At 51.3% G+C, this 24,191-nt stretch overlaps 1 protein-coding gene across 2 annotated transcripts in view; it reads right to left on the bottom strand.

Annotated features, from left to right (window-relative positions):
- Positions 1-441: 441 nt before the first annotated feature.
- FBLN5 (fibulin 5) overlaps positions 442-24,191 on the bottom strand; it is a 76,369-nt gene continuing 52,619 nt past the window's right edge. For both annotated transcript variants that reach the window (XM_028101227.2, XM_028101215.1), the window contains exons 5-11: positions 22,305-22,427; positions 19,594-19,710; positions 15,891-16,010; positions 12,203-12,325; positions 11,066-11,192; positions 8,255-8,450; positions 442-603 (exon numbers count right to left, since the gene is read on the bottom strand). In XM_028101227.2, the coding sequence (XP_027957028.1) occupies positions 442-603; positions 8,255-8,450; positions 11,066-11,192; positions 12,203-12,325; positions 15,891-16,010; positions 19,594-19,710; positions 22,305-22,427 (968 nt within the window). The remainder of the gene's footprint in view (positions 604-8,254; positions 8,451-11,065; positions 11,193-12,202; positions 12,326-15,890; positions 16,011-19,593; positions 19,711-22,304; positions 22,428-24,191) is intronic.

Below are 24,191 nucleotides of genomic sequence, written 5' to 3'. Positions count from 1 at the left end.
TACAGCCAGGGGGCCCGGTGAGCTCTCTGGGGGCCTCGGCAAAGAAGCGATCGGCAAGGGACAGAAAGAAGGCGTGGAACAGGTGACAGGAAGCTGTTCACAGTCTTTGAACATGGACTCAGACCCCAGCGAGCCTAATCTATTTCCTTCGAAAAATATGAAAAGAAACTGAAGGCCTTGAAAAATCACCGTCGATCTCAGGTCAGGGTGCCAATAATACTTTCCGATAACTGCGTCGTAAGAACTAGGGGAAGCATGTCCTTCAGAGTGACGGGTCTACCATGCTACAGGCAGGCTCAGGACATCGGGGCCGACTCCTCGGGAGACGGTCAGCAAGAAAAGCGTAACATCTGTCCCACTTTACTCTCCCTCTCGTTTCTTCTCTTCTCCTGTCCCTTGGTGCTGTTGAGAGGCAGTGTCAGCGGCCCCCCAGCCCGGGGCTCAGAACGGGTACTGGGACACGTATATCCGCAGTCGGATCACGGAGCTGCCTCTGAAGTTGATGACGGTGTTGACAGTGATCATTTCCAAGTCCAGCTGGATGTCCCTTGGCCCTTTGATGGGGCGTGTCATCACCAGGGTGGCACTGATGGGACCGGTTTGCTGTGGGCAGAACCGGGGATACCAGTTAGATAAGGCCTGGCCGACGTAAGGGGACAGGTGAGCGGGACCCCAGAAGCGCTCAAGCAACATGAGAGAAGGTTGGTGAAAGCTGTCGGTTTGTGGGGGGGGGGGGGGCACGGGTGGCTCTCGTGCAATCACCAAAGCAGAGGGCCAGGTGATCTGGCCGCAGCCTGCCTCTGCAGCCCCAATCTGGGCGCTCCCCCTACAGCCCTGCAGTCAAACTGGACCCCCTTGGTGCCGCATTCTCCCTTTGGCTTTGCCCACGTCCCAGCTGGCTTTTTCCTGCTAACTCTCCAGGGCTGCCCTGAACTGTCACTTCCTCTCCAGGGCTGCCCCGAACTGTCACTTCCTCAGAGGAGCTTTCTCTACTTCCCCCAACCTCATTCAGGTCACCCTGGGACCCTCTGCCACTGCGCCCAGTCTGCCTAGGGTGGAAGGTTCTCATCGCTGTGCATCATCGTCCACACTAACAGGTCTATGTCGGATGTCTAAGTCCCTACCAGACTACGAGCTCTGTAAGAGCCAGGACTGGGATCAGGTTTTTCACCGCTGTCCTCCCCCAGAACCCAGCCTGCTGCCCGGCACACAGTAGGTGCTCAGTAAATCTTATCTTGAATGAAACAATGAGGAATTGATGGAACTAACCGCATGTCATAGGGCTGTCACTTCATTGCTCGGGGGGCTCAGCTCTATAATGAGGGTTTGTACCAGATCACCAGTTCTCAAGCAAACAGCCTCCAAAGCACCTAGGACATTTTTCCCTAAACTAACAATTCCAGGGACCCATTCCAAGATTTTCTGCTCGAGTGGATGTTTGGATAATGCCGGGGGAAAGTGTAATTTGTTTACAGGCCTCCAGGTGGTTCTGACGTGCAGTCCCTGTGGGAGCTCCCATTAAACACCCTGTGGGTCCCTCCAGCCTCACCACCCCGTGATCCTAGTGCTATGGCCCTAATGATTTCGTGTGAGCTCTTCTCCTCCGCTGACTCTTGCTCTAACACTTTTGAGGAGCTCAGCAGGGAGTCTGCTTCTCTGCCTGCCGCTCCCCCTGCTTGTACACGCTTTCTCTCTCTCTCTGACAAATAAATACATAAAACCTTAAAAAGAAAAAAAATGAGAAGTGCTGATCTAGAAGCACAAGACCCAATCTGGGGACACTGGCTGTCATACTAAAGGTATGTCTCATTATTTCCCCATTTTCTAAATAAGCAAACCAAGGCCCAGTGAGGTTAAGCCATTACATAGGGTCACCTAACTAGTAGGGGGCAGAGCTGCCCAATCCCAGGCCTTTTCCATGGCACACAATTATCAGAAGAGACTGGTGTGTGTTTTACTTCTTCTCCCTAGCACTGCCCTTCAGGAGGGATGCTCACGGGTCCGTGCAGGCCAGATAGTGGGCTCCTGGAGAGGACATGGAGTGAGAGAATGAGGAGATGCCGGGCTATCACTTTCTATAAGCTGCAGAGCCCAGCACAGTGCCCAGAGACTGAAAGCAACAGGCTTGCAAAATCAAGAAGCCTGGCTTGCTGAAAGCCACACCAGGTGTTTTATCTGTCTCCATAGAGGGAGGGCTCCCCATAAAGATCCGACATCCCCAAGAGCTGCCACAAATACAAGGGCGGGGCAGGCAGGTAGGTGCTGGCCAGGTACTAGGACCTCCCCTGTGCACTGGGCTATCAACAGCCTGACACCCATGCAATTTCCTCTTGGCATCCGCTGCCTCTGTTCCCGTCAGCATTGGCGCAATTGGCACCTCCTTACGCAGAGGATCGCTCGGACTTCCTTGTCAACTCTTGCAAAACCTTGGAGCACCGGGCCAGCATTTCAGAAGGGACAGTCACACAGAGAAATGCCCATGGCATTTACATATACAAACATCTCACCAGCTTTCACTGTTTGCATCAATGAAGGCCAAGGGTCGAGGACCTTGAGCTGTGGGCAGCCTTCAGGAGGGAGACCTGCAGAGCCAAGGTCCAGGAGGGGACTGGAATGACTGGGACCTTCCAAGTTGTTCAATTGGGCTTTCCTGATAAAGATCTCCGGAGGGTCATTGCCCCTCCCATCTGGAAGGAACCCTAGAGGTCAGCGGGTCTGAGGTCCAGCCGGGGCCAGATCTGCAGCAGCCTGAGGAAGGCCTGCCCATAAGCCCATGGGAGGATTCAAGCACCTGACAGGGGAGCTGGGGCAGCTACCTCCACTACTCATTGGGCTTTTAGGGCATAGTCAGGGCATTGATGAAAGAGGCCTCCCGAGAGCCCCTGCTCCCTGGGAGGCTTCATGGTCATTGATGCAAAATGATGCTGATGTGGGGGGGTTATGATCCCAGGCGTTTGGCCATGACCTTTCGTACATCTCTTATTTAATCCTCATGACCCTACAACGTAAGTAGGTGAAGTACGCTACAGAAAGTCACCAAACTAGCCCATGACACCGGAGTATCTGAACCCCCCAAATCCTGCTCTGACCACTACGCTCTGTGATAAGGTCTCAGGTCCTCTCGATTTCCTGACCACCCACCGCACAGACTCTACGGAAGAATCACCCCCTTACACGTAAATGTTTGCCTGGTTGCGTGTCCCCCTCCCCACCGGTGTGGGTTCCTCAGGAACGGAGGCCACATCCTGTTTGCGCCTGGACTCTCAGTGCCTGACTCAAAGCCGCATATGACATGCTGCTGAATTTATGTTCGTGCTGGAAGAAGGGATGAGTGCGGCCAACTGCAGCGAAAGCAGGTTGCAAACTGCCCACCGACGTGTGTCTTCTTGGCCTCGCTCTCACGCTCAGGGCTGTTCTCAATCAACCCACAGGACGGCCCTGTCTGACTCAAGCAAGCAAGTCAGCTTCCCTTGGACCTGCCACCTGATCCACACGTGTCATGGAGGAAACGTGTTTTGGCACAGTCTGAACCCCATGACCGTGCTCCTTCTTCTGGCCCTAATTGTGTCCCCAGGGCACCTGGCCAAGGCCAGTCAGTCACCAGTCCTCTGTCCAGGGCTCTAAGCGAGACAGGCTGCCAACCGTGCTTGTGAAAGGGGCATGTGGGCGTGTGTGTGTACACATGCCTGTGTGTGCACGTGCGTGTGTGTGGTTTGCCTGCTGTGTGCTTGTAACACACTCCGCGAATCTCAGGGTGGGGAAGCCTGAATGGCCCTCGAGCCCCACCTCCCACACCATGCTCCAGTCCCTTGGGCCGCGCTGCCAAGGCTCCAGGGCACGGGAGCTCACGGCCTCCCGACAACAGTAGCAGCATCCATCACAGCAAAAACAACGCTATTGGGGGGGCCTGGGGGGCTCAGTCGGTTAAGCGTCTGACTCTTGGTTTCGGCTCGGGTCATGATCCCAGGGTCGTGAGATCAAGCCCCATGTTGGGCTCCAGGTTCAATGTGGAGTCTGCTTGAGATTCTCTCTCCCTCTCCCTCTGTCCCTCTCCCGCTTCGGCTCGCGCTCTCTCTCTCTCAATAAATAAATGAAATCTTTAAAAAAAAGAAACAACATTATCAATACAAAATAACTAATACTTATTGAACACTTCTACTATTACTAGAAGTTAAACTACACTTTTCTTGTTATCTCAATTTCTGCTGAATCCCAAAGCTAGAAGAGTAGGGGAAAAGACCCCACATCCTAAAGGGAAGTGTTAGAGAATGTATAGATTTTGATACCCATCTGCCTGGGTGTGAATCCTGCTCAGGTGCTTCCTAGCTATGAGACCGTGGGCAAGTTCCCCAGCCTCTCTGTGCCTCAGTGCTCACATCTGTAAGTTGGGACGGTCGCGCAGGCCCTATGTCACAGGACTGTTGGAAGGATGAAGGGAGTGATATATGGGAGGCAGTTGGCGCGATGCCTGGCCCACGCCGAGCACTATACAGGATTTGCTGCCGCTGCCGTTTGGATAGTTCCTGTAGCCACGACTTGCAAAGCAGTGGTCCAGCCTGATCTGTTTCCCTCACTCTCACCGCCATGTTGCATTAAACACGCTTACCAGCCCCCACCTCAAGCCAGAGAACTGTTCAGGGATGTGGGTCCTCTGGTGTTAAAGGGTGCAGACAGTGGTGCCTGACTCTCTCCTGGAGAAGTCTACACATGACAGCCCAGATACCCGGAACCATGGTGGGGGGAGGGGCTGCTGGGGAGCTGCCTGTTGGCGCACCTGCTCTGCTGAGGCGCCACCTCCCCCTCCCCATCCACGGAAAGTCTGGGTGAGACACAGCACCAGAAAGAGGGTGGGAAGTTTCAGGGTGGCAAGTGGCCATCAAGGGGCCTGACTGCCCACACCAGAGAATGCAAAGTGCAAAGTCTTCAGGGAAATCTCCAAAGAATCCACAAAGCATCCCTGGTAAGCATGAGCGTTTGAGTCTCGGTTCCAGAGACCGCACCAACGTCTGCTTACAATGGCAACAAGGCAGTAAGACCCCGGTCTCCCTAACGCTCCCCTCCCATCATCTGCACTCCTCGCTCTGGTCCTGAAGAAGGAACCAGAGGCAGCACGGTCAGTCGGGGGACGGGCAGAGGAAGTGGGCACAGAGGCCAACCACCCCTCCACCCCCGCCCCACCCCCGCGCAGGGGAAGGGGGAAACTGTACACTGAGTGAGAGACTGGGAGGTTGAAGTTTCCACTGAAACCAGCTTGGACTTGCTACGGCACCCAGGTGTGCACAGGTTTGGAACTGAATGTTTCACCTCTGCCGAATCCTACGTGCTGGATAGAAACAGTCACCCTGTGTTCCAGGCGCTGGGCTGAGTAGATAATGTCATCTAATCCTAAAGTAAATACTATTATTATCCCCTCTTTACAGATGTGGAAATTGAGGCCCGGGGAGGTTAGATGATGTGCCCAAGGTCACACAGCTGGTGAGCTGTGGAACTCGAGTGAAGCGGGTCAGCCTGGCTCCAGAGCCCATGGAGAACAACTATGGGTGTCCCCTGGTGATGGAGCCACAGCTTGGACAGACAGGAGTGTGGAAGGCCCGCCTTGTCTGGCAGGTATCTCCCTGTCTTCCTGCCCCCATACCCATGGCTGCACAGGGCCCCCCTATGGAGCCTGTTTTCTCTTCCCAGGTGCAGCCAGAAAGAGAAGCCAGGAGTCCCTAAATTCCTTCAGCCTTGGAGTCCTGACAGCCTCTTCTGAATAAATACTAAAGAATGAGGGCCCTTCCCAATGTCCTGAGAGGGCACAAACATACAGCTCAGCTTTGTTGAGTTTCAAGGGTCCCCTAGGGACTGTTGACAATGTGAGTCTAAGAGGAAGCCTCCAGGAAGGGTCCTTCCTCCTGCCCACTTCACCTGTAGGACAATCTGCTCCCCGCCCCCCATCACTGGGTACCTCTCACAAGTCAGCCACACGGGGAGCATTTGGGTCTAAAGGGATTTTAGCAGGTGGTGTTCTAGTGAGTGAAATCTTGCCCAGGCAAGGTCACCTTCTGAGGATCTGCTTTTCTGCTTGGGGGAAAAAAAAACGCGAAGCAAGAGGTATCACATGGTATTTTAAATCCCCAAAAGGGTCATCTTTGCACCCTATGGTTGGGACCCGCTGTGTCTGTACAAACGAGAGAGGCCAAACTGGAGGATGCCAAAGGGCTAGGCTTACATTCCCAAGGGCAGCAAGGCCACCGCGGCTCACAGGATGTGGGTTTCTGCTGGACAGCAGGGAAAAGGCCGACATAAATACAGCTCTAGCCTTCTCATTTTACAGAAGCTCCTCTACTTTTAACTCATTCCATCTTTTCCCAAAGCCTTTGGCCCCACCGCACTGGTCTGTAGATGTTGGCTCCATGGGCTATGTTATTACACGTGACCTGGTCCTGTTAGGGTCTTGCCAAAAACTTATTAGTGAGCATACAGACAAGATACCAGCCCCTGGGACCTTTTCTAATCTGTTCTAACCGGGGCTTCTGACACTCCCCTGTTTTTAGACCATCCCAGCCCCAGAGGCAAGGACTGGAAGATTCTGCCTGGAGAGAGGGAGAGGGAGGTGGAGACCTCAGATAACGCTGTCCTCTCACAAGCCCTGGGGGCGGGCGGCTCCCTTCAAAGTGGAGAAGCTTCCATGGGCCTATAGATCCTCATAATGCCCCTGGAGGCCTGCATGCTGTATTTGTTAGAAATGCAGGTTCCTGGGTAGAGTGGGCTGAATAATGGCCCCCAGAGATCTCAGGCCCTGTAAATAGATCCCCAGAACCTATAAATATTAACTTATAAGAAAAAGGGATCTCAGGGGTTGCCTGGGTGGCTCAGTTGGTTAAGCGTCTGCCTTCGGCTCAGGTCATGATCCCAGGGTCCTGGGATTGAGCCCCTCATTGGGCTCCCTGCTCGGGGGAAGCCTGCTTCTCCCTCTCCCACACCCCCTGCTTGTGTTCCCTCTCTCGCTGTGTCTCTCTCTGTCAAATAAATAAATAAATAAAATCTTTAAAAAAAAAAAAGAAAAAGGGATCTCAGCCTGTGATTAAGTGAAGGATCTTGGCGCGGGGAGATTATCCTGGGCAGGCCCTCAATCCAATCACAAGCAGACGGAGAGAGACAGGGAGATTTGACACACACAGAACCAGAGCAGTGTGACCTCAGAGGCAGACACTAACGGGAGATGGCCACGAGCCAAGAAAATGCTGGCCGTGGCCAGAAACTGAAGGAAGCAAGGAAGGGTCTCTCCCCTAGAGCGCTGGAGGAAATACGGCTCTGGGACACCTTGGTTTCTGCTCGGTGAACGTGATCTCAGGCTCCTGGCTTCCAGAACGGCGCAAAAATAAACTTCTGTTGTCTTAAGCCACCAAGTTATGGTAATTTGTCACAGCAACAATAGGAAACCGATACACTAGGCCCCAACCACCGTCTTCTGAAAGAGATTCTCCGGAGAGGAAGCTCGGGAATCCGTTCTTTGGACAAGTGCCCCAATTCACACTGAAATGTGAAAAACCTCGCTCTAAAGCAGGGGTCTCCAAAGAGGAGCGGCCACCCCAGGGTGGCAGGCCAACATGAAGTTCAGAGACGTAGGGGCACAGGATTATGTGTGTGTAATTAACAAAGAGGCAAGTATATTTTAGGACGTGTGTTCTAAAATGTTTTCCTGATATGCTATCCAGTCAAACTTTCTACGATCACAGAAATGTTCTTTATCTGAACTGTATGAGCAGCCACAGATGACCACTGAGCACTTGAAATGTGGCTAGTGCCACGGAAGAACCTAATTTTTATTTCATTTCATTTGAATTCATTTAAATCCCAAAAGCCACCATGGCGACTCTGCTGGACAACACAGATGGCGCCCACTTCCCGTGAGGCAAGCCTTTATATTTGCCAGTTTCTGGAAGCACGTAGTAGGCAATAAATATTTGTCAAACGAGCGGACGGATAACGAAATGTGAGTGCCTCCTCCAGGCAGGACAGAAGATTGCATCTTGGCCTAACTTCTCATGATGCAGAAGATGAGGATCCGGAAGCTCATAAAAGAGAAACAGTTTTCACAAAGCTGCCCAGAAAGTCACAGGGTTCAGAACCTCGAAGTCCCGACTCCCACCCACTCCCCTCCTCGCTCTTCACACCCGCCCCTCCCTAGTTGCTCTCTGAGCTGTTCCTAGAAGCACGCGCCGGGCTAACAACACAAGCATTGTTAAAGACGGTGACCATCCCCTCTTACCCGCATATAGAATTCTCTGCCCTCATTCCCAGACTTGATCTGGAAAATGTAATAAGCCCCAGGGTAGCGGGTCGTGGCTTGCATTTGGAAGATGTCAGCAGGAACGGAGCGTCCTGACACCACATCCATATCCCGGTACAGGATGGTAAAGGGCTGGTCTCTGCAGCCAGGATTCTCAGCAGGACACATACAGCGGCTGTTGGGAAGGGAAATCATGCGAGAATGCGATAAATCCTTTCCAGATGCTCCTTGTACCTACTTCCTCCCTTAAAACACTGAAAAGGAGGCTACCCCATTTTTATCATCTGAATGCTGTAACTGTAGATCCTCTCTGCCCCCGGGTCTCGTCTAAAAACTCACCAGGGTGTAGGTGAGCTCTCTGTGTCCCGGAGAGTGGCCTATTCTGACCAATCAGATATTCCTGCTACTAGAGTACTAACCTTAGACGTCTGGTTTGCAGAATACTGGCACATTCTCTAATGCACTTTACATCTGTCATGTATTTACTTGGCAAAATGCGTCAATGGTCACATCGCCCTTCACTTCCCCAGACATACATACTCATAAAAAAATTCTAAAAGTAAGAAATCACATGAGATTGACAGGAACTGGGTGGTCCTTGGACATTCTCTGTCGTACTTAGCACGGCCTGTGGAGAACACCACTTCATCTTTTCATTTGATAAACAAGAGCTTAGAACTCACTAAACTCACTATAAGACACGGTGTTAGACACTGGAATTGGAAGGGTCAATAAGATCGTGACCTCAAACAGTGCATCTTCTAGTAGGGGAATAAATCAGGGACAAAAATATCTCTACTACAAACGGCTAATTTGAAACGCTAGTAACAACATTGTCATAACATGAAACCATTGACTCTCTTTCCCAAGGAAGGCCTGTTGTAGACGCCCCTCGATGTCTCCCTAACCACCCAGATCTCTCACCTCACCCCTGAGACTTCCCCTAGGAGTCAGAGTTCACAACAGGATGAGGTACCTCTGTAGGTACGTTGCCTTGATGGGCAGAACTGGGAGTCAGCCTTGTCTCGTTTCTGTTGCTCTCCCCAAACCTCTGCTCTCTCTTCAAAACACTGGTTGGTTCTATCTCCAAAATACAGTCCAAGTCCAGCCACCTTCACCACGCCTTTTATCACACCCTTGTCGTTCAGGCTACCATCGGGTCTCACCCAGCCCTCTGGGATGGCCTTCTAATAATAGGTCCCTCCCCCTTCAATCCATTACATGGCAGCCAGAGCGCCCATGGTCAAAAAGCCAGATTCTGTCTCTGTCCTGATGGAAGATTCTCCAGTGGTCACCCCTTACAATGTGAGTAAAAACTAAACACCCACTTTGGCCTGTAAGACCTATGGGGTCTGGCCTCTGTCAATTTCCCCTGGACCACTGCCCACTTCACTCACCAGGCTGCCACAATTGGACCTCCTCTGTTCCCTGAAGACCTCAAGCTCTCCACCACCTTTGTAGCCTTTGCACGTGCTGTCCCCTCTGCTCTTTTCCCATTCCAGCCCAAAGGTCACTTCCTCGGAGGAGCTTTCAGACTCCCCAGTCTAGACCGAGGCCAAGCTACATTTTCCTTTTATAAATTCCCATTCCTCCGGCTCATAGTACCTATCCCAATCTGTGGTTATGTTTTCATTTATGGGACAATTTGCTTCATGTCTTTCTCCTCCACCATCAGGAGAGCAAAAACCACGGTGCCTGGCACAGGTGTCGGCCACGTAACACGAGCTCGGCTAACACTGAATAAAGGAACGTGTAAAAATAATTTCTGAAGTTTTGTTTTTTAAGGCCAATCAAAATAGCCAAGCCAAAATGTCCCTGGTGGCCAAATGGCCCCTTAAAATGTCACGTGTCACACAGAAAAGAATTGCTTCCTAAATTAAGAAGCTTGGAGGAGGGCCTGATGACGGAGGGCAGCTGAAGAGGATCACAAACAGCTGGGGGAGGTGGCACTGCGGCTAAGATCTGAAAGACGGGGCGGGCCCATCTGTGTGGCGGTGGGAGTAATGCCTTCCATATGGCAGAAGTGGGTGCTCGGAAGTCGGGAGGCTGGCTGCTCCAGGGTGTGCGTAAAGGTGAGGGCAAGTCCCACTCAGGTTGGCAGGGGCACGGACACACAGACAAGGACATGAGCTGGAAGGGGGTGGCGGGCGTCAGAAGGAACAGGTCCTGGAGGCAGGCAGTTTTCAGCGGCATGCCACGGACCTCCCCGGCCACCCTGGCTCGGGGCTGTGCATTGAACCGGGTCAGTCCCTGGCTACAGACAAGGGCAGCCCGGAGGATCCCAGGGAGAACCAGCCATGGGAGCCGGGAGAGCAGCCTGACACTCCACTCTGCCCCAAAGGACCCTGGAACCAGAAACCAAAGTGTTGCTAGAAGCACAGCTCTTAGCATCGAGGGAAACTGTCTGCAAGGACCAACCCCCCCACACCCCGCCCGCCCCTGCTTTGTCCTCTTTTGCCAGTTTTTGTCTGGAGCAGGAAGCACCCTGGTAAGCCATGAATGGCTCTTAGATGCTGCATTCCTAGAGGACAAGACAGAGGTGTTTGATTCATCCCTTTCTCTCCAGTGCAAGGAATGGGCGTTGCTCAGGGTAGTAAATGTGTCACTGGAAGAAGGGAGTGCAGACGTACCTGTTTGCGTGCGTGTGTGCATGTGTGTGTGCATGCGTGTGTATGTGTGTATGAGTGTGTGGTAGGCAATAGGCCAGGCAGGGGCACTCTCCTCTACACCACACTGGCAACCTCCTGACCCAGGCCCCTCACTCATGTTCCCATTTCTCAAATGACTTACTTATCGCTGATCCGCAGATAAGGCTCCTCGCAGCGGATGGGGTCAATGCACTTGAAGCCCCCCTGCAAATTGTAGCAAGTCTGCTGCAGGTTACACGTGTGGTTTCCGTGCTCACACTCGTTGATATCTGAAATGCAGATAAGAGGCTGAAACAGGACAGCGCTTCCCAGGGGTGTGTGTGTGGTGGGGGCAGCCTGGGTCTTTACTACAGAACTGCATTGTCCGCTGTGATAGCTACTGGCCACAGGTGGCTACTGAGCCCTGAAAATGTGGCTAGTGCAAGGTGAGATGTGCTGTAAATGGAAAAGACACAGAGATCTTGGCCACTCGGTACAAAAAAAGAATGCAACATCTCATCAATAGTTTTTACACTGAGCACATGTTGGGATGATAATATTGTACATGTGTTGCATTAAATAAAATATATTCTTAAAATTAATTTTACTTGTTTTTTTTTTTTTTAATTCTTATATGGCTCCTATTTGTAGCTGACTTGATATTTCTATTGCCCAGCACTGCCATGGAGAATTCTTGCTTGGTGTTCAGGTAAGGTAGGTTCAAGGAACTGAAATGGGTCAGTGGCTCAGCACCTAAGCCTCTCCACTGGCCCCAGTGGCTGGACCAGGGGCTGGGAACCAACCCAAGCAGCCAATCTGAAGGAGACCTACCGTCTTCACAGCCTGGGGTCCTGACCCTTTGAGGGACACACAGTCAGACGCGTGAGTTTCCCTGGCTTCCGTTCTCTAGGGAACCAGTAGAGAAATGCTAACTAGGCTACCCTCCAGGGGCCGTGACAAAGCCTGGACCATGGTCCATGAGTGGGGCCAGGCCACAAGAAGCCTTGGTTGGGTCTGGAGGAGTCCTCTGAGGGGGTCACAGAGATCTGCCTGGGAAGATGGACAGGCCACCTCTACCTGTGGAGTTCATGACAGAAGCGAGAGTCCCCATGTCCTTTCTGAGGCCAAAGACAGGATGGGAAGGCCAGACATCCTGGCCAGAGCCTACCACTCTGGGAGCCACTGGAACCCACTCATGCCCTCATCCCTGCCACCCTCCCTAGATGAAGACATCCAGGTGACCCCCTGAGCCAGCCCCACCTCACACCTCCCCCAGCTAGGCCCCTCTGGACAGCCTTACCTTGGCAGCTTCGGTTGTCATCCAAAAGAATGTATCCAGGGGGACAGGAGCAGAAGTACGTGCCGGGCTGATTCACACACTCGTGCTGGCAGAGGAACTCAGAGAAGCTGCACTCATCCATATCTGGGGGTGACAAGTCACACCTGCTGCTTATAATCAGACTACCTGGGGATGGGGGCTTAGTGGTTTTCTCCTCTAACTCTCACACCCTCCTGACACATGTGACAGCACATCTGTGGCTACAAAGTTGCCATTTTACTTCTTGCACACTCAGGTGACGGGGAGCTCACTACCTACTGAGGAGGCCTACCGACATTTGGACAGCTCTAATTGTTAGCATGTTCTTCCCTAGAGGGAGATGAGATCTGTCTCCATCAAACTTCCCACACGTCTACCTCTGGAGCAGCTACATTATCTATTCATTACAGACTCATTTTGCCCAGTAGGTAAATGTACCTTCCACTTCTAGAGGTGGGATTTGTTTGCCCACTGGAGTTTTCTGGGTGCAGAGCTCTTCTCCAAAACCCAAAAAAACATTCCCTTGGCCCAGTCTTCTGAAAGGGCAACTTTACCAGTGTCAATGGCCCTCTAATCACCCCAAAGTTGAGAAACAATATTATTTCTAAAGTCACAACTGAAAGGGACATATCCAAGAGGCCAGGAATGTCCATTATATTAAAATGTCTTTGTGTCCAAAAATCTTCTGGAAAGAGAAAACTCTGGAGTGGCCTGGGGTGGGCGAGCGTATCATCCCTGGGTGGCCCGCTGGCCTCAGGAGGTCGCTGGGACCTGGAAAGCTAGAGCTGGGCCACCCTCCGGCTGCAGAGGTGGGGATGTGAAGGAAGAGCCATTGACCATGTTGGCCGTGGCAGCCAATGCAGAGGGCGGTTCCAAAGAGCCAGCTCTTCACTGCACACAGAGTTTGGCAACAGAGCCCCCGTTTGAGCCTCATTCGATAGGCGCGCCAAAGAAAACATGTTTTTCTTTCATTTATTGTTTCCCGAAAACTTGCTTTCCCTACTTTCCCCATGTGACATGTCCTCGGATTGCTCTTTCACTCACAGACCACTGGTGGCTGGAATCACCCAGGGAGGGTGTCAGCGCAAATAAGGCGGCTTCCCCACCGCCGGCTCATTCTGGGTGTGACCTGCCTAACTGCCTCTCCCATCAGAGAAGGAGAAACTCCTTCCCGTCTCTCCCAGGGGTCTCCAGGCAAGGGGTTCAGAGCCAGCGGAACCAGGATGCTGATGTGAAAAGTTAGAACATGCTCAGTGAGGCAAGACATGCTTCTAGCAACTCCCCTCCCCCTCCCCTGGGACCTTATAGGGTCCCAGGGTTCAGGCCCCAGCCCATCAACAGAGAGTGTCCCCCTTGATCTTGGTCATGTTTGTAGATTCTGGTCCATTACCTCCGGTAGAAGTAATATAAACCTGCAGCTCCCGAGTGCTTGTGATGTACCAAGGGCTGGCTTCAATGTTTCATATGCCTCATCTTTTTTTTTTTAAGATTTTATTTTTAAGTCATTTTAAGTAATCTCTCTACCCAACGTAGGGCTCAGACTCACAACCCCGAGATCAAGCGTTGCACACCCCACCGACTGAGCCAGCCAGGCGCCCGGTGCCTCATCTGATTTAATCCTCACCTCAGCCCTATGAAAGAAGCGCTATTACTAGCTACGTTTTACAGAAGAAAAATTGAGGCTTACAGAGGTTAGGTAACTTGACTAAGTTTGCAGATAACGAGTAAGCAGGAAAGCTGGGATTTGAAGCCAGCCAGCCAGCCAGCCTCCGGATCCTATGACAGGTCAGCACAATGCTGTAATGTCTCCCTGAATGATCATGCTCAGGACTTAAAATCAGTGGATTTGAGGGGTTCCAAGGTTGGGGGCATCCCCTAAGTAGGACTGGCTCCAGGGCAGATGGAGAAGGCAGCACCCACCTCCACCTCCTGTTGGGTAGGGAGGGGCCCTAATGGGCCAGGGGTCACTCTAAGTCTTAGAAATGGGGGCGTCGTGGTGAACGTGGGGAAGATGGTGATTTCAGATAAAGTGCGTCAACTGAAAATCCTTGCCACACCACCAAGGATGTACACTCTCTGAAAAGCCAGAAGTCTCTCACACTTACACCTAGAAAAAGTCAACTAACATGGAACGACACTTAGGCACACAAGCTTTTTTCATCTTTATGACCACCTTATTGCCTTGGCCAAGGAAAGAGCTAGAATTTGAACCCAGCTCCATCTGGGTCCAGTCACCCTCCTATACCACCTCTGCAGATGGTCAATAAACACCTGTGGAGGTGCAGAAACAACTAATTTTGTCTCAACAAATATTTGTGGAGAAACAAAATAATCCCATCTCATAATGCTAAATGTTCCGCTAAACGTTCCCCCTCTTAGGCCCTTGGCCCAGATTCCCCAAGGAGTGCCATGGGAGGAACTGAAATCTAGGAAGAAAGTAGCTTTCCATGCCTGAAGGTATTTTATTAGTTTCTGGGACTGACATTTAATCCATTTAAAGCTCTCTCTGCAACTGCATACTTGGGGCTCCAGCTCTCCGGGGCCCCAGGGAGAGGTGCTCAGTTGTTCAGAGAATTCTGTCCCCAGAACACCCCAGTCCTCAGTGAGGCTACTAGACAAGTCTCATTCATGACCTGGGTCAGTTCCTGTCACAGTGAAACCCAGGATTAAGAAACTTTCCGTTCAGCAGGACAAAAAGATTTTCACGCCTTAGGGTATGGTTCCCTTATTTTGAAAAACACAGTAAAGCATCGTTAATTTGGACTGTGCTAACTCACAGCTGCTCATGATGCCAAAAGTGGATGGAATGGAGTTTACTTTAATCCAGTATTTACAAAAAAACAAGGAAAGAAGAATGGAAGAAAGAATGAGCTGTACATTGCTCTGTGTGGGATGCTACGGGGATTTATATGAGTAAAATGCCGTCCCTGTTCCCAAGAGTTTATAAGAGTTTACGAGTTTCTTGTTACAGGGTTTAATAAGAAAATTAGAGTTCACAAGAAAGCACTGGCAGAGAATCATAGCTTCTTGGTCTTGGAAGGAATTTATAAAAGGTCAGCAAAGCCACCATATTATGTTCTCACAAATTATTAAGAATTAATTAATGCAATGTTCAATCATTCGTTCACTGCCTTGAGAACCGTTGATCGTATGCACGTTATGTGCCAGTCCTGGAGCTAGGCACTGATCATTTGTAGAGATTTTAGAAGTTCACAAAGTATTTTCACTTACCCATATGATCTCACGCATTCAGTGCCCCTGCCGCTACCCTGTGAGATTCGCTATTATACCAATGTCATTTCCCTGGACAAGTACTATCTATGCTAGCCCCAGGACTTGTCAGTGCTGGGCAGGGACAGATAATTCAAACCAACTCACAGAATTGGGCAGTTCCTTTCCCTCTTCAACCCCATGTCAGACCCTAAAAGGCAGCTCTACTGGTTTTTGCATTAAGGGTCAAATGACAAGGGAGGGGACTCCACTCCACCTTTTGGGAAGTGACTCGTCTCTGCTTTGTGTGCCTGTGACCCCACTGGACTGGGAAATATCCCAAACTGAGGATGTGTCTGGGAAAGGAGAGGAAACACCTGTAAAGGAAGCCCTTGTCCTCCGCCCCTCACCCCTGCACCCCTTGGACAGATGGAAGTCTCCAAATGCCAAAGCCCATTACCACTGCAATGAACACCGTCATCCTCAAGTTCATATCCTGGATCACAGCGGCAGATGAAAGAGCCATAGGTGTTGACACAGGTTTGCACACAGGGGTTCTCAGTGGCACACTCGTTCACGTCTAGGGAAAGCAAATGCACATACATCACTGACCATTCCCACAACAGAACATCCCCACTGACGAGGCAGAAAATGCACTGGCAACAAAATCTACTGGTACCAGGAGACCAGATTCACAGGTGCCAACGACCTTCATCCGGGACCTCTTAGATCTAGAGCTCAGACCCCAGAGTGTTCACCAGAGGACCAGGGTCTCCATTCACATGTCCCTCCTTGCTCACAAGTTGTTCACAAGTTGGGCAGGGTAGAAACAACTCGTACATACATCCTGTCCATGTGGATGCATGTACACACATACCCCTCCTAGTTAGTCCAATCCCCGCAGGATTTCCAGGCAATATCGGCTCTTTCCCATCGTCTGATGCATTCTGTCACTGATTAGCTCTTCCCTCACCCCTGTTGACTTTGAAGTTTCAGGTAAACAGATAAATAACCATGACCATTCTAGTAGTAACTCTTTTTATTATTGCTATGGACTGAACTGTATCCCTCCCCAAAATTCCTATGTTGAAGCCCTAACCCCCAACGTGACTGGATTTGGAGATGGGCACTTTGGGAGGTGATTAAGGTTAAATGAGGTCATACAGGTGGGACCCCCATGATGGGATTAGTGCCCTTATAAGAAGGGACACCAGAGAGCTTTCTGTAACTCCCTCTATCTTGCGAGCACATGGTGAGAAGGCAGCCGTCCTCAGGCCAGGAAGGGAGCCCTCATAAACACCTGTCCATGCTGGCATCTTGATCTTGAAATTCTCACCTCCAGAACTAGGAGAAAATCAGTATCTGTGGTTTAAGCCACTCAATCTGGTATTTTGTCACAGCCGCCTGAGCTAAGACAATTACTCATAAACAATGTCACTCATTATTACAAAAGGATCTCACACTTACCAAATCCTTACAAGGACCACTGCCCCATGTTACAAGTTCAGTGGGTTAGGGAGAGGACCACAAGGCGACACAGGGAAATTTTTAGATAATGGAGTATTTCATCATCTTGAGTGTGGTGTTGGCTGCATGGGGTATACAGATGGGAAAGTGTATGAAATAACGTGCCTTTAATAGTGCAGTTTATTGTACATCAATGATACATCAATAATCTTAAGGTTGTTTGAAGGTTGGGAGGTGTGCCCAAGTCCCTGAGCTACCAAGAGCACAGCTGGAACCGGAACATGAGTCAGGGGTCTTTCCATAATATCTATGAGTCATTTATTCTGCATAGTTCATCGGGATGAGGAAAGAGAGGGGAAGGAGCCCCTTTCTCCACTGGCACTGGCTGACCCATTTTAAGCACACCCTCTCCCAAGCCCCATATGCCAATGACCAAAGTTCCAGCTGAGAGAATTTCTATCTCCTTCAAAGTCCAGGTAAACCTCTTAAGGCTCTGAATAGAGATCTGTGTGTTTTCAGAGTGAAAAGGCTTCAAGGGGAACAGCTTGAGAAGCTTTTCTTCACGGGGAGGGCTAATCCCATGCCTACAAAGCTCCTGCTTCCTTAGAGCTGTCGGTGGGGGGAAGGGGGAAAGAAACAGGGCTCTGCAGGGAGGGTCCAGCGAGGCACCAGTCTCCTCGACAGAGCTTGGAGGCTCTGCACCCCAGAAGCCAGGAAACGCCCTGGCGGGGAGCCTTTGAGTCAAGTGCAGGTAGAACGGAACTTCTGGGCATTAGGGCTGGTGTCCTTGGCTTTTGACCACACGCTGACCACGCCAGGATGAGGGAGCTCGGGTCTTGCTCTCTTGCAGCTCTTAGCTGCCTCTGCAGAGCAACAGGTCCCCCTGGGACCTCTGCCCCCTGGGATCCACATGTGCCTAAGTGCCCTTCTGAATCATGTGGTTGCAGGCCACACCCCACTCCAACCTGCTGGACAGGAAGCCTGGAGCCTTGGTTCTCTGAACTCTGCCACCCCCTGGCTGCATGACTCTGGCCCCGCTGCTTAATGCTTCTGAGCTTCGATTTCCTCCTCTGCAAAGCAAGGCGACATGCACCTGCCCTACCTATCTCCTCAGGCTACTGTTGGGGTTCAGTGAGATTAACAGACATGACAATGCTTCAAAGAACACAAAGCACCCTTCCCTGCACAAGGTGTGAGGATTACAAAAGAATCAGTGGAGAACGTAGCACCCTGTGGCACCCGTGGACCCTGCTGATGCAATATCCCCGTGGCTGGGTGCCCGTGTCCAGGCCTTAGTGTGCTGCTGGACTTGGCACTGGCCGATGGGTCACCTGCTCCCCTTCACAGGCCTGTCCCTGAGAGGACTGAAGGACACTGGGGCCTTTGGGCTCTGCTCTGCACGGCTGTTCCTTGCGAGGTGCTGGAAGCACCTTGCCAGTCTCTGGGTGGAAGTCTGGGCTGGCACTTCCAACCCCCCGGCCTGGGCACAGAGAAGCCTGCATCTGCCCTACGTCACTTCTCAAAACAGCAAGGGAACTAGGGGCCTGTTCCCTGCTCCAGGGGGAGGGAAGGGCCCCTGTTCTACCAGCTCCCTCTACCTCTGGGCCCCGACTCAGCTCTCAGAAGAAAATTACCTCTCTTGGCAAGACGAATACAGTTGAGATTTCTTGGAACAATTAGCAGAACCAGCTTTGGAGGAAAGACAAAGAATCCAGGATCAGCCCCTTTAATGCTGATGCCTTCCTGTTTACCCAATGATTTAGATACGATTAAGCTAATGGAAACATAATATCCTCCAACTAGCTGGCTCAGAGCCTGCCCGCCAGACCTCAAATGGTGTGACAAGGAAATGGGCCCTGCAGAACCTGGTGGCCGGCTCCAAACAAAGACCTCATTCTGAGTCTCCGGCGCTACCTCCGGACAGAGCCGCTGCCAGGGGCTGGAGGCCTGGGTGGGGGCCGGGGGCAGGGCGGGCAGGACTTGCACGAATTCCTCAGGCCTTGAGCCCCCGTTTACTTCCTGAGCAGAAGAAACCTTCAAGTGGAGGCTGCAGAAGGCATGCGGCTTGCTTTTCTCGCATATCAGTATTTAAAGTGCTCATGTAAAACTCAGAAAATGCCTTTGTTTTGGGGCCTGGCTTGGCTCAGTCAGTTGAGCGTCCAACTCTTGGTTTCAGCTCAGGGCAGATCTCAGGGTGGTGAGATCGAGCCCCACGTCAGGCTCCGCATCAGGCTCTATGCTGGGCGTGAAGCCTGCTTGAGATTCTCTCTCTCCTCTCCCCCTGTCCCTCCCTCTAACCCCTGCTCACTCACTCTCTCTCCCCCTCAAAAAAAAAAAAAAAAAAAAGCCTTTATTTCACTCTGTTTTTGTAGGAAATGCTGACCACCCCTCTTGAGCATCAGGAACTGAACTCAGACTACAGGACATGCGTGAAAATTTCCGATTAGCCCAGAAAGCTGGCAAGGCGACTTGTGGAAAGGAGACACACAGAGAGAAGCAAATCCATGAAACCATAAGCCCCAGCTGCCGGATGACTGGGGTTCTCTTCTCAGCAGTACTCAGAGCACTTTTTGAGATGTTTCCCACGGTGACCTGGAGCGGGAGCAGACGCTAACCACGTCAATTTTTGTCAGACTCCGGAGAAGACAGGATCTCGCATTTCACATCGTGTGCAAGGGCTCATTGGCCTCGCATACCTTGGCAAGACCTTCCATCCTCGTTGAGGGTAAAACCAGGGTTGCAGGTGCAGGAATAGGATCCAGGAACATTCGCACAAAGCTGCTGGCAATAGCCGTAGCGACATTCATCAATGTCTGGAAAGAGAAACGCTAGCAAGGTGAGACATTTCTTCCTGATCACCAGTGCCGCACCCGGCATCATGACCACCCATCGCTTCCAGGGCAGGATCAGGAGGAAGGAGAAGACAGTACCGACTGAGTGTCAGGGATGGCAATACCCTCTGGAGTCTAAGGCTCAATCCACTTACAACCCTCCCTGACCCATCTCAGTCCTGTGAGCACCTGCACCTGTCTGGAAAGTTCTAGAAGAAATGTCTGCCTTGACTGGGTTATGGGACAAGACAGCCTCCAAGATTTTATCCAACTCCAATACTCAAAGCTAAGCTTTATCCAACATCAAGAGTCCACTCAAAGATTCTGTAGAAATGTCACATGGCCCTGGGAAGGGAGAAGTTGATTTAAAATGTAAGAGGAATCCACAGCCTTGCTCCAACAGGCTCCTCCCCAGCTCCGTTAACAATGATCTGTCTAGGGCTCAGGAACAAGAGCAAGTGTAGGCCAGGACAAGCAGGGCAGCATGGCAGTCTGGAGACCTATGATCCAGTAACACAAGGATGCCAGAGTTCGCCTTGAATCTCCTGCTTGCACCAGAGCAGACATAAAACTCCGGATAAACACGCCTCTCCCAAGCCATGGCTGGCCTTTCCCGAGCAAGCAGCTCCGGGGCTGAATGGGGCCTTTTAGCAGAGCTGGGCAATATGCCCTCCCTGCTGACATGTACCAGTCAATGGGGAGCCTGATGTCATTGGGAAAGCACTTCCCAATACCCCAGGTTAATGGGCTGATGGACAAGAGAATTCACTCCTCTGGGATGGGATGCCTTGAATGGGAAGCCTATACAGATGGAGACCCAGTCCTCACCTATACGAGTAACCTGCTGTGACCAGTTGATCCGACTGCAGCTATAACTGGTTCTTATCTTATCCCCACCTCCCCCAAATGTTCCCTCTCCAGGATCCCAGTTCCTTGGAACCAGAGTCCAGCCAGGGCTCTGGAGACCAGTTCCGATTCCGTCTCTGTCCCTGGCTTCTACCACCCACTGCCAGAAAGGACCCCTTCTCCACCTTAGCTAGTGTTCAGCCCCCTCAGAGGCTGTGCCCTGCCCTTGTGATTCTGTTTGATATCACACCCGGCCCACCACACTGCCCACTGAGTGCTCTGCAGCTCCTGCTGGGAAAGCACACTGACTAGTGCGGTCGCTGGTCCCGACCTCTCCCGGCATGCAGCTGGGCACGTCACTGAGGCTGGGGAGGTCTTCACTTCGGATATGAAGCGTGAGCGGGTTGAGCATGTGGCACCACGTTAGGCCTCCAGGAGCATCCCTCCCAAAGCTTCAGGCCCCGGTGGAAGAGAACAGCCCTCCCAAGGAGAGAAATGTCCCAGTTGCTGGCCCCCCTCACGAGGGGAAGGGTTTCCCGGCCTTAAGGTCTTGAAAATGGAGCCTGTGTCCCGCTCACCTGGTCCTCCCTAGCGCTCCCTTGTGGTGAAAAAAAAACTGGCCTGAGAGAGAGGAGCCAGATTTTTGTTCAAAATGTTCCCCCTCTTTGAGTCTCAGTTTCCAACTCTATAAAAGTTGGATGACATAATATCTAACATCCCTTCCAGCTCTGAGGGCTGACATATTAGGTTCCTGTACAAATAACTCACTCACACTGATCTGCTTATGTTCAAATCAGTGGCATCAAATTTTCCGTAATAGCTGAGGCTGGTTAAAATGCACAGTGACCATCATATTCACAAATGCCCCCATGTGCAGCCAGCTCTCCGGTGCACGCCTGGAAAGAAGAACCAAGCCAAGTCTATTCTGGCTTATCAGGCCCCAGAGATGCTTCAGACAGGGCTCTAGAGCAGACCGACACTCATCTCAATCAAGGGAGTCTTGGAAAAAAGAATCTTTTTTTTTTTTTCCATGATGTTGTTTGGATATGTTTCTCCACTCGTCCAGGACTGATTTTCGGGCAAGAGAACAGTGTCTTAGAGAACTTAAACTGGTAAGGCTTTTCCAAGAAAACACAGCATAGAAATCACACCCTAGAAATAGAATTCAAGTGACAGCTAGAGATTGCTATGAATTCATTCTCTTGGCTAAACCAAAACCAGAGGGGAAGAAAGGCAAATAACCCTCCAGTAAAAATAAACAGAGAGATCATATAGCGGATGCCAACTGCAAGGGACAAAATTCTCAATTGGTGATGACTGACTCCTTCAGAGTAAAAAGACCACAGCTAGTGTGGTGGGTGGGTATTGGGAGGAGGTGTTAGAATCTACTGATCCACATTTGAGACTTGGAACATTTCTGTGACTAAGCCAAGTGTTCCCTTCTCTTGGTATGATTAGTATGATTGCTAACTAAGAGAGAAAGGAAGCAGGTCTAGGCAAAATCAAATATGAGCCCTTAAAACTTACATTCAAAAACTCTGATAATGACATTGACAGTGATGGTCACAACTGATTTGAAGGAGCAGTGCAAGCTCCATAGCCTTCCACCTCCCTACCCCCCCCAAGAAAAGCCCACTGCCCTTAGGCCACCCAGTTATGCCCCCATTTCACAATACCCCTGGCGACCATTAACTTCCAAGAGTCTCTGCGAGCCCCAGAGAGGTGTTTACCTAAGCACTGGCCTTCCAGAAGCCAATAGCCATCAGTGCAGGAGCAGGTATACCCTCCTTCCGTGTTGATGCAAATCTGGGTAGGATTGCACTGGTGAGAATCCGTTGCACACTCGTCCACATCTGTAACACAGAAATATTCCGGAAAACGTCACCTACATTTATCCAGAGCCCTGGAGCCACCAGGGGTGCGGGCTGCTTGCTTGTCCTTCTGGGAAGGAGGTGATAATGTCTACAGGTTACACCCACGGAGACGGACACACCTCCCTGATGGATACCACTAGGAGATACTGACCTTTTTGGAGGGGGCAGACCTAGTCTGCTCCCCAGAAATCCACAAAAGAAAATGGCCAAGAAGAGAACACACATCCTGGGGGAGTCTTCTGACATCCCTCCCCATCACTTTCTGAAAAAGGTCACCTTGATAATAACCATGACTTGATTTATTTATTTTTTTTAAAGATTTTATTTATTTATTTGAGAGAATGAGAGAGAGAGAGAGCACATGAAAGGGGGGAGGGTCAGAGGGAGCAGCAGACTCCCTGCCGAGCAGGGAGCCCGATGTGGGACTCGATCCCGGGACTCCAGGATCATGACCTGAGCCGAAGGCAGTCGCTTAACCAACTGAGCCACCCAGGTGCCCAGCCATGACTTGATTTAGAAACACGTTTTGTCTTAGGTGGATTCATGCAGGTGTTAAACAGGGGTCTCTTGTGTACCTGCCCAGGAAACACCTCTGAGAACATAACAGAAGAAAAATAAACGTCTCCCGCCAAAGGAAGCTAGGAGTGGACCGCTTGATTGTATCCTTCACGAGAATCGTTCAGCCTGCGGCTCCTGCACCTTCCCGAAGCTTCACAGAGCCCTGCAGCCTTCCTCCTTGCTCCAGAGCTCCTGGGACTGATCTCCTCCTGCCCTCTGCTCAACACTGGGGCTCTCTGCACAGCTGAATGCCCCTGGCCGTCTGTCTGGCAGTGTACAGGTACCTATGTCCAAGTCAGCCCCTTCTCCCTAACCAAGAGCTTCAGAGCATAGAGACCAACCTATACGCATGGCACATTCCTCAGGACATCCGGTGTACATACTATGTATGTACAGCCCTCAAAACTATTTCAATGGAAACAAATCCTTCTGCCCTTTCTCCCTGCACTGCACTTGAGAGACAGTACCCGACATCCTATAACAGGACCTCCTGACACCACACACTCTCACTTCCACCTGGAGGAGGACACTTTCCGTAAACATGCATCTATTAATTCACTGCACGGGATCCATCAAGTGCCCCGGATCCCACGTCAGTGCCTCCCCTCCTTGTCAGCCTCCCTTTCCTATCCATACTTTAGCAGGGCACCTGCATTTCTCTCCCCTCACTCCAGCACTCGGGGAGGCCTCAGCTACATCTTCTCCCTGCCTCCTCCAAAAGGACCACACGCGGTAGGAAACAATATTAAAAGCTACTCACCGAGCATGTGTAGCGTGCGTATGCGGCACACACGTCACATGTATGTGTCGTGCGCACATGTACTATGCACATGTGGTCCGCATGTCGTGTGTGTATGCAGTCTGCCTATATTGTGTGCACAGGTCGCGTGTATATAGGACACGTCACAGATGCTACCATATTTATTCTCACAAACCCTGCCAGGGGGACTCATGACCCCCATCTTACAGATGGGAAAATTGTGCTGATACAGTGAACAAGTACCAAGCCAAGAGCTGAGCCCAGGTCTCCCTGCCTCCCTGCCTCCAAACCCCTCTGTGCAGGAATAGCCGAGGTCACATCACCAAGGCGGGTTCAGGTGACACCACTACAGTCCACCCCCCCACCACGACACGTCAACACCGATGACGCCAATCAATCCCCGCCCCACCCCAAATGATCAGAGG

Source organism: Eumetopias jubatus, unplaced genomic scaffold (assembly GCF_037043125.1).
Source record: "Eumetopias jubatus isolate StellerSeaLion01/CBP00866 unplaced genomic scaffold, mEumJub1_p1.0 scaffold_7, whole genome shotgun sequence".
NCBI lineage: Eukaryota > Metazoa > Chordata > Mammalia > Carnivora > Otariidae > Eumetopias > Eumetopias jubatus.
This window is presented reverse-complemented; position numbering and strand designations above follow the sequence as displayed.